The following is an 11,171-nucleotide window of genomic DNA, read 5'->3' on the forward strand; positions in this document are numbered from 1 at the left end:
CTTGCCTCAACCTTTCATAGCATAGATTTGCTGCCACCTCGTGGTGACAAAAAGCAGGTACATTACATTTTGGCAAAACAGGTCATACATAGGCTACCGTTTTCAGTGGTAAACACTCCTCGTTTATTTACGGGTCAAATGCGTTATTTAACAAGTAATGTACTCTAATCTGCAGTTCACCAGCACAACAAGGTGTGTGTGTGTTGGTAACAGAAGTGAAGCAGTGTTAACTCGGCTAGACAGACAGTACAACAACAACAATTCAAAGGCTACGTGCAAAATGTACGTGGTGTGAGTTTGTCCCTCGCGGGTTGCCGTCAGTGTTTGGCTTACTACAGCTGTGTGGAGCAGGGTTGCCATGTCCGCTTATTATACGCGATGTTGAGCTTCTTTTTATGTGAAGTTGCTTGTAAATAATTATTGTAGCTGTGGTTTGCGATTTTTTTGTGTAGTTGCTTATTTGAGCCTTTTTCCTAATGTTGTTTAAACCATTTTTCCCCAAACATTTCCAAGGCAAGGACCCCCAAATTAAAATGTATTTGTCCACATACCCACCCCCCACCCCCCTCATCTGAAAATATTGTGTGCCAGGACCCCCCATACAAGATTTGTGTTGTTAAAATGTTTCAAAAATGTTCCAAAATAACCTCTTTATTTTCTCCAAGATTATCATTTTCTTATTTTGAAAATAGCAGGTCAAGAGCTTGTGGCCCGTCGCTTCTTTTGGGCTTGTTTTCATAGACCTGGTTAGTGGTTACTTGTTTCTCTCGCAATATCTGGCAACAGTGGTGTGAAAGTAGACGTACACAAGTGAAGCTGATCTCTGGTAAGAGGACACTATGTTCCTTTCACTATAATCTGCAATCAAACAAAGCAATACTAGACTTTTTCACAACGCCTACAAACGTAAGATCGAGCTCCGTGTTGTCAGTAACTTCGTACGACGCCATCCGTGTGATAAATGTAAAGAAATGTCTGTCTGAGTGAAGACACAGAGGAGAGGAGGAAGTGTCAAAACAAACAAACCAGCTCAGTCAGGAACCAGCTGATCACAACCAGGGAGCTAACAGCTAACTAAACTAGCAGCATAATGCTATTCTATCTACTTTACTACATCGGATTAGACATTAAGATCACGCTTTAGATACAAACTGCTGAAGCTTTTAAAATGACCTCTACCGTTTTTTTTGACCCAGTCATGTTATGTAAGATTGGAGTGTGATTGCATCACGTTGCTATTAGTATCTAGTCGTGTTTTACCTAACCAGCTTATCTAATGCTGTATTATAATAATAATAATAATAATAATAATAATAATAATAATAATAGACAGTGGTGGACAAGTGCTCAGATATTTTACTTAAGTAAACGTAGCAATACCACAATATAAAAACACTCTGTTACAAGTAAAATGCCTGTGTTCAAAATGTTACTTCAGTAAAAGTACGAAAGTATTGGCAGCAAACTATACTTAAAGTACTAAAACTTTTGAAAATAGTAGATCTACTTGAGTAAATGTACTTAGTTACTTTTTTTACACCATTGATAATAGACTAAATATATTATAATTAATAAAGTCTTACAAGCCCTCAAGGTGCCTTGCAGGGTAAAACAATCAATCATGTAAACATTACTTAACAATAATACTAGTACCCTCAATAAAACAGTGCAATAAAGTAAAAGCAATAAAACGTACAGCACAATAATAAACATCATAAAACAAATGCTGTGTCAAAGTTTAAATAGAAGGATCATAGGAAGGAAGGCTAGACTATAGTTTACGGTGTGTTTTCAAGGTGTATTTCATTTAAAAAAAAACTTCTGAGGTCATTATAACATACTGTACCTTTATTGTAATACACTGGGCTTTTATTTATTAAGTTGCTTGATTAAATATTTGGATATTTGCTGTTCTTTAGATCAGATCAGACACGCCCCCTCATACATAAGTCCATTCAACTTCAAACTGTGTGTTAACCACCATTTTAGGTTCATTTTAAAACACATGTTCCTGGTGATTGATATTGTCCTTTGTGTTTGTTTTTTAAATGGAAAAAGAAAAAGGTAATCGAAAAAAAACTAATAGGTTTGAAGTTCAATGGGTTTATATGGGGGTGTATCTAAATATTGAACCAAGTAACTTAAAAACTTGGGAGCAATCAATCACAATAATGTTAAAATTACCCCAGAAGTGTTTTAAAATGAAAAAGAAAACCATTGAAGCCATCCTAAATATCCTGTTCTGGAAACCTGTTCTAATGCTATCTGCTGATATGTTTGTTGTTCTTCAATTCCACAGATACGGGTTTAGAGGGGAAAGGCCTGAAGATGTCTAGTAGTGTAAGTGACTTAACTTTTGACCTAACAGCTTTGAGATTGTAGGTACTGTGTAGCAGTGGCATTTAAATTGGTATGAGAGAAAACTGTGTGCTATTGGCAAATGAATGCCCTACTTCGTCATACTACAGTGTCGCACAAAAGTAAGAAACTGTCGATCTACATGCAACGCATTTTGAGCTTGTAGATTAGCTATTTTTGTTATTTTTTAATCTTTTTTTTAAGTGAAGGTGAAAAGTAACCAGTTTGGACCAGGTTTCCACCCGACAGAGACTATAATAAATGGCCTTGTACTGAGCATTTTGTGGTTCCATGTTATCAATCTTTGGCATGTTTTGTTTGCTGCAGGTGTTGTGTCGACGTGGCAGGCTGGTTTTGCCTCAGATGACCGCTGGGCTCCAGGCTCTTGCTGCTCTCCGGGTTGGGCGGACCAGAACCTTCTCCACTGCCAGCTCAGATGAGCCTTATGTAGCCGTTTCACATACAGACTCAGGTTGGTCGGTTTAGCATTCCTCCCTTGTAGGGGTGCAACAGTTACGATTGATTGAGGAGCTTAAATGGGCCGTGAAGTCCAACAGGGCTGCAACAGTTAACCACCTGGCATCCCTATTTTGGGCATGTCATTATAGGCTAAATTGTTAAAAATAGCAAAAAAAAATAGCAGATCCACAAGCTCACTATCTTGACATGTTGTGAGCTTGTAGCTCTTGTGAACTTGTACAATGATGTATAAACTAGGCCCTAGGGCTTACTTGGTTAATCAAACTAATCTTTTAGTCCTTTATAAAAAATAGTTTTTTTCCCCCCGTGTTTTAATCTTGATAATTACGGTGTATAACTCATGAAAACGATTTTCTTTCATTCAAAATATTAGAATATTACATAAGTCCAATTTTTAAAAAAAGTGTATATATAAACAAAAAGATGCTTCTCTATTAATTGAAAAAGTAATCGATAGAATACTTGTTAAGAAAATAGACTCATTCTGCAGCCTGTTGGCTTAACAGGCAGAACCTATTATACAGCTCATTGGGCAGAACCACACGTCTGGTCTCAGAAATGCTCAGTTTTCAAAACAGATTCCGGGTTCTTGTCCCTCTGCAGGGCCCAGAACCGTGTGGCCCGATGAGAACATGGGCCCATTTGGACCTCAAGACCTGCGCTTCCAGCTGCCGGGCAACGTGGGCTTCGACTGTCACCTGGAGGGAACAGCGGACCAGATAAAGAAAGCTCCAGTGCACAGAACGGTCCCCGACATACTGACAGTCCCAAGCAGCTCTGAGAGACACGAGTTTGTGTTGGCCCAGTTCATCAGTGAGTTCCAGGTAACGTAGCATTTGCCGTATGTATTCATATTTTATTGTTATTATGTCATGTTTTTGTAATGAATGTTTTCCTAAAGTTAGACACCCTTTTCAGACAAATTACCACCGCAGTTCTCATCACATATGAGTCACTGTTTTCAGAAATAGACAATCTACAAACTCTCAATGCGATGCGTTGTGAGCTTTTAGATAGGTTATCTTCACTATTTTAGAACATTTTCCCAAAATAGGTATGCCAGGGTTAGTGTGTGAATTTGTCATACACAACACTTGTAGGTAACTAGTAACTATTGTTAAAACAGCTAAGCCAAAAGAATTGTAGATATATGTATATTTAGGAACAAATGTATCTTTGTTTTTCAGGGCAAAGAAGGTCCTACATACACAAGAGTGTGCAGAGCTGAGCTGTACTTCAATCCAATGGATGCTGACTGCTCAATAAAGTCCTGTCCTGAACTGCTAAGGAAAGGTATGGCTCATTTTTCATGTGGTAGTTTTTACATTGAATACAATTGTTCTTGAGGATGCCAACTCTCTTTCAGCTATTGTCACTCTTCACATTCATACAAATATATTCATACAGATACATTCACACTTGGGAGCTGCCCAGTACAAACAGCCTTCCAGTTATTTCACTGTTGGCCAATATACAAAATGTCCACTAGAGGGAGGTAGTGGTATTGTGAAAAGTAGACATGCTTCCTACAGCAGAGCTCAAGCTCTCGTCTTTGGAGTGTACACTTCAATACACAGTCGTTTTATTATATGTCAATGCATCTATCCATCGTTATGTTTATAATATATTACTAGCCGTGTGTGTCTGTGTGTCTGTGTGTCTGTCTGTCTGTCTGTCTGTCTTTGTCATAGACTGTAATTTACAATTACAGTCTACAATTTAGGCATTTATTCTGAGTGACTTACAAGTGCAAAATCGGTAAACAGAGTAAGCATGAACCCTAGTCACCAAATGACAGGGTTAATAGCACAAGTAGAGTGCAAAGAGAACAATGTAGTGCTCCAAAGAAACTAGGATGCCAGGCAAACACCAAACCTAGTATCTGACACTCTCTAACTTGTCCTCCATGGACACCTGGTCAGGGAATACAGATGATAGTGAGCCTCTTGGCTAACTCTGTCACATTTTCAAAAATGTTGATTAACACATTAACACAAAAGTGGCGTTGAGTGCCATAGAGAAAAAAAACGTAGATCTACGTAAAAAACGAATGGAGAGCTCCGGTTATATTTTCTTTTCTCTGGACGACGAACAGTTATCCCCCAGTTATCCCCTACCAACGATCTGAAACCCGATCATAAGCTAAGCTAAGCTAAGATGGCCTGCGGTGAGGGCCGTGAAATACGATCGCAGCCACGGATATGACGTCTGGAGGCTGTTTCGGCTGTTGAAAACTACGTCACACGGCTCAGCTTTGAAAACTTAACCCTTTGAGGGTCTGGTGGATCTGTCCTGTTTGTTTATAAACACAGCCAGACAATGGATTATAATCGATATAACAATTCTGTGACCGGTTGAAAAGGTTTTAAAACACGAAAATCGCTGGCACTGGGTGATGTATTATGAATATACTCTGGCACCGAATGTGTTAAAACCGGGAAAGCATCTGTCATTTTAGATTTGAGGTAGAAAGCATTATTTTATACTTTGGCTATTTTTGAAAAAATCTTTTAAAGCAAGCATTTTAACTCTTTGCTTCTGGGGGTCATTGGAATAAAATATTTTGACATGGGTGTCGGCAGCCAAATACATATCATTTTGGGGGTCCTTGACATGAAAAAGTTTGAGAACTACTGACATGACACTACAACAAGAGGTTTTTCAGAATTTTTTTCAGAAGACATTTGTAGAATGGGTTAATGTGCATAACTGTCCCTGTCAAATCTGAAATAAACATGTCTTTCTCTCTCTCTCTCTCTCTCTCTCTGTCTCTGTCTGTTTGTCTGTCTCTCTCTAACTCTCTCTCTCTCTGTCTGTCTCTATCTCACTCTCTCTCTCTCTGTCTATCTCTCTCTGTCTCTCTTTCCCCCCAACAGATCTTGAAGGGTTCTTCCCCGCGGCGCCTGCCAGTGCCATCACAGTTGTCACGGTAACGCAGAAAGGCAGCAGATGTGAAGAAGTGGAGCCGAACACGGAGCAGCAGCTTCATAGAGTGAGTCGGAGCTCACGACGTCCATGTCACCAAAAGTTCCCTTGTGCAACGTGACACCGGACTATGACGCCTCTTAAAAGTGTTATCACAGTGTTAATTATGGACAGTGGTGGACAAAGTATACAGTATAGTCATGTAAATACTCAAGTATTCAGAAGTGCACATTACAAAGTTCATTTTCTTTGTTTGCTGTAATTGAAATTTTAAACAAACCAAAAACCAAAACATCTTAAAATAAATGCTTTATTTTTGGGGGGAAAATAGCACAACTAAAAGTTCACAACACGCCACACGATATGAGCTTGTAGGTCGGCTATTTTCACTATATTTGTAATAGGGCTTAAGTGGTTAATTGGGTCGCAACAGTCCCTTCCTTGAAGTGTAGGGGAGTGAAAGTCATGAGCTTGCAAAAGAGTAAATGTACTTAGTTACTGTCCACCACTGATTATGGGCACAGTGTCCGCTTGTGGCATCTCCATAATTATCACAACGTTTTCTTTGAATGTCCTGAATTGTACAGTTTGATCTTTTTTACTCCACAGTCCACACTACTCTGATACACAGTCAAGGACACCCATAATATAAAGAGAGACATTTCTGCATGGATCGTACAAGCTTGTAGAACGGCTATTTTCACCATGTATCACCGTTGTATGATGAAGCACAGAATAGGGCGTCAGTGGTTAATGTTTAAGATCATAAAGCGTGAACAGAAGGTTGTACAGCTATTTAATCGGATCCAGTGCACCAATGTTCTTTCCTCTAACCCTAGTTTGTGAGCGGTGCTAAGGAGATGTGCTTCGCTCTGTGGACGGCAGGTTACTGGGCAGACTTTATCGACCCTTCCACAGGAGTGGCTGTAAGTTACAGTTCTTCTATTCCCGTTAACTTCAGTTTGTACTGTTAAAAGTGATGAACAAAAGAAAAGCATTTATCTTACATCTGCGTTGAGGCAGAGCATTATATCCTGTGTGTATCTGTCTAATCTAGGGGCACTTAATATACTGTATGTGTATGTATGTTCCATGAAATACAATATTTGTGTTTTATTGTTATCAAGCATAGCCCTGGTTAGTGTAGACTAAAACCATTGTTTCTCTCTAGGTCATGCTTGTTTAGTAACAAGTTGGTCAAGGAAAATACACGATAATGTTCAGGACTTATTTCCATTGTGGTCCTCTATAGAAGACAAAATATGTAGTGATATACTACTGTAGATGCTACTGTGTTAATAATTTCACCAGCTCCACCACCTCCCTCTGATTTCACTGAGATTTGGGGATATCAGGCATACTTTTCCAAGTATGCCTGATATGCTAATTGGCACATTTGCATCGTGATGTAAAATGCAGTGAGCTGAAGAAAACACTCTTGGCACATGTGGGATGACTTCCTATAATCAATGATTTATACAACATATAAATGTACATATAAATGTTCCCCTTTAATGAATAAATAAATGAAAACATGATATTGCAGTTAGCGATGAAAAGAGGGCAAACACTATGAATTGTAGTGGGGAAATGTGGTTGTGTCAGTAACCACAGTACAGTCAGTAGATCTGTAATTCACTCCAAACAACTCGGATATAAAAATCTCACATAAAATGCTCATTGAAAAATACCAATATATATACGTATATCCTGAAGGCTGCCCTATATACGCTTAGTTGACTGCGGTCTCCCAGGGCTCTATACTAGGCCTCTACACCAAATATCTTTGCTGAAAATAGACAGTATAACAGTATAAGCTCACAATGTGACGCATTATGAGCTTGTAGATTGGCTATTTTCATGGAATGTTCGCCCCAGAATACGTGGTTAACTTTGGCTCTTGTTTCTCGAAACAGTTCTTTGGCTCTCCGTCAAACCGAAGCACGCTGAGAGCGGATGACGATCTGAGGCATCTGGGTTTTCACATCGAGGCGTCAGGCTCGTGCACGGTTATTCGCCACGTCCTAAGAGGCACGCCTTTGTTTGTAGGGACTGTTTTCACCAACGCACCTACCTACAGTCCCGCCATAGCAAGACTACAAGGACTTACAAATGGACTCGAAGACGAGGAATAGGCTTTCTTTTTTCTTTCTTTTTTTAATGAAACATGGCCTGATGTCAGTACCACGCCGGTTTTTATCAATGCTGCTTCGGAGAAGCTTGGAGAGGATATGAGGAGCCGATGCAGTTTGCAACAGCTTATTTGGATGTTTTACCAACACATGACATTTTATTTGTACATCAAAGTAGGGCTGGGCAATGTAGCGAACAATATTGTATTGACTAGATAACATCTCGAATTTTGGATATCGTAATATTATGATATGGCATAAGTGTACTGTTGTCTTTTTCTGGTTTTAATAATATAAGCCCTATTTTATACTTTCAAAGTCTTTTGAAAAATTTAAAGGAAAAAGTACATCATCGTCACAATATCGATATTGAGATATTTGGTCAAAAATGCCCAGCCTTACATCAAATGTTCTTGACAAAATTATGATACCGGAACTGGATTATGTATACAGTATGTACTTGACATGGATTAATTTTGTGTGGTTTTCATTTTGCTGACACTACACAACCTAAAAGTGCAAAACCAGTCTGGCATGGCCTCAAGGCCTACTGAAAGCAGACACTCATTGTAACGACAATAACTTAACTTGACTATCTATATCGTGGAAAATGTGAAACCTATTCTCACAAACCGATCGCTGTTATAAAGGTACACTTTTTATTTTAATTTAAGGAAGTATTTATCAGGATTCTGGGTACCTTTCCATGATTCCAGAATGACAACATTTAGCAACATGTAGTCTGTTTTCAGATATTGAGCTATGAACATCCCATAGTGTTCTTTCCAAAATAGACTTGGCATTTTGAAATGAAATAGCTCTTTTTAGCCTACTGAAAATACACAAATACAACTACCTACCTATTAAAGAAAACGAAAGACGAATACAGCACTTGGTTCAACACTTTCATACTAATAACAGTGTATACACAGGTTCTTGATTATTGTGTGATTGAGTCATGTATAGGCCCCAGAAACATGGCCTGTATTTTGCTGCAAGCACGGTGCAGTTGCACTATAAGTGCTGAATAAATGAACTGCTAAATAAATGAACTCTGGAAAAGCCTGTGAGGGTTGAGAGCTTCTCATTAGCACTGCACTTGTGAATGTGTTCCTCTTCCAAACATAATGCGCCACAAATCACTATGTTCCATTTGCAGTCCCAAGAGAAGTGGGCAGTCATGTGCTTTACAGTGGAAGGCAATTAAGCCACAGATGTAGCATACAGTAGTGGTTCTTAACCTGAGGCCTGGGGCCCCCTAGTGGGCCGTGAGGATATTGCAAGTGGGCCCCCAAATAATTGGCAAAACACTTGAAGCGTATATGACTTTAAAATAAAATAAACGTTAAAAAAATGTCAAAAAAGTAATTGAAAAATCCCGGTCCCCTCACGCATTAGAAGGACATTCTAAATAATGCGTGAAAGTGAAATATCCCTTTAAGATTTTATTGATAAAATAACTATATGAAGAGGGATTTTCTTTTTATGGTATTTAATATTTTTCTTTAAAACATTGAAAAATTAGTTTTCGTTGTGATGCCAATAAATAGGAACTTAAATGTATACTATGTATGTTCTATTGATCCAAGCCGGAACACAATCGGTTGATTGATCATTAAGATAAACATGCTCTGAAAATGCATGAGGCTCACCCATCTGACCAAATACCTACAGTATAAAGAAAGATGTGATTCTATGGATATACAGTACATACAACCAAAAATATCGAAAGAAAAGAAACATACCCATAACTCCATAGCATGATTTTATATATATATTTTTTTTATATATTTGAAAATTTGACAAATTTGTATGATATTGTATTTTACTTCAGACTCTAAAGTCAAAGAAATGTTTAACAACTCTAAAGTTTAGAAAAAACATCTCAAGAAAACATCCAGGTTTTGTGGAATCTATTGCCCTTCTTCAGTATAATGCCGCATTAAGAATGCAAGTTAACTGAAACCTGCCTTATAAAAATAATAAATACTTTGTATATACATAAAATATCACATACAACGAGGCACCTTTTTAAAAAAAACTCCATGATAGCTAATCTGACAGGTAGGGATAAGCTGTGTGCAGTGATCAAAGTAATACTGTCTTGGTACAACAACGTTTAATTAACAAAATAGCTCAATCTTGATGTTTATCTGACAGGAATAATCTATCATAAGGAAATATCAAGCAACTAATAAATGCTACACCAGATCAGTGCTAAATAGCCTACTGTATGTTTTTGGTACAACTTTAGCTGAACTGTTCATATGGTCTAATTCTCATTGCACTGCATTTTAACCCATTCACATATACAAGTTCATAGCTCTGCACTCGGTGCCGCGCTATGAGCTTGTATATCTGCTATATTTTTTAAAAATCATGAAACATTTTGCAAACCTTTACAAATGTCTTCTAAATCCTGTTATATCAGTGGTGCTCAAACATTTTCATGTCAAGGACCCCCAAAATGATATGTTTTTGGCCGCCGATCCCCATCAAAATATGTTGTTCCAGGGACTCCCAGAAGCAAAGATTTGAGTTAAAAATGTTATTTCAAAAATATATATGTATTCAAAGATTTGCACAAATCCAAAATAGCAGATCTGCAAGCTTGTAGAGCAGCACTCAGTGCCACGCTATATGAGCTTGTAGATCTGCTATTTTTGAATAGTCAAAGTATAAAATAATGGTTATAGCTCTAATCTAAAATGACACAGATGCGTTCCTGGGTTGAATGGGTTAAACACCACTCTGATGAGTGCATGCTGTTGTGCACTGGACAGTGAGCGAAAAAATGAACATACTTAAAGCTGCAATGCGGAACTTATTGTAATGAATTCAAATCTGTATGGTAGAGTATCTTAATGCAATATAACTAGTACATCTGCAGTTGTTGGAGGTGGTCTCCCTATTCTTGCGTTGGATAGACTCTGGTGTCAGGGAGGACACCTACTATTTCACAAGTAGCCCTGTCATAAGCTCATACGCCCAATATCTCCTCAGGCCTCTTGACTGAGCGATAGATGTTTGGTCTCCCAAGCGGGATACCCAGGTTCAAATCCCATTTGTTAGAGCCATTCACTCCAAGCGCCATAACTAACCACATCCAAAACCTGCCATCCACTTGAGGTAATGATTTGTATTAACAATATCTTCATAGTTATAGTAATAGTACTTGGTGTGATCGGCCCTTTACAATTGCAATCATCTCTCTCTGTTGGGAGAGGTCATAAAACTTGCGGATTGCAGCATGAAATTTCAACTACACTGTGGAAG

At 38.4% G+C, this 11,171-nt stretch overlaps 1 protein-coding gene across 1 annotated transcript; it reads left to right on the forward strand.

The window, feature by feature from the left end:
- The first annotated feature begins 799 nt into the window (after positions 1-799).
- On the forward strand, positions 800-8,960 carry LOC308080794 (cobalamin trafficking protein CblD-like). The gene is made up of 8 exons (XM_080422789.1): positions 800-826; positions 2,300-2,340; positions 2,686-2,830; positions 3,442-3,662; positions 4,026-4,131; positions 5,715-5,830; positions 6,603-6,689; positions 7,680-8,960. The coding sequence occupies exons 2-8, from the start codon at positions 2,329-2,331 to the stop codon at positions 7,896-7,898; spliced, it is 906 nt and encodes a 301-aa protein (XP_080278915.1). The 5' UTR covers positions 800-826; positions 2,300-2,328; the 3' UTR covers positions 7,899-8,960.
- The last annotated feature ends 2,211 nt before the right edge of the window (positions 8,961-11,171 follow it).

Source organism: Gymnoscopelus braueri, assembly GCF_963280865.1.
Source record: "Gymnoscopelus braueri genome assembly, chromosome: 24".
NCBI lineage: Eukaryota > Metazoa > Chordata > Actinopteri > Myctophiformes > Myctophidae > Gymnoscopelus > Gymnoscopelus braueri.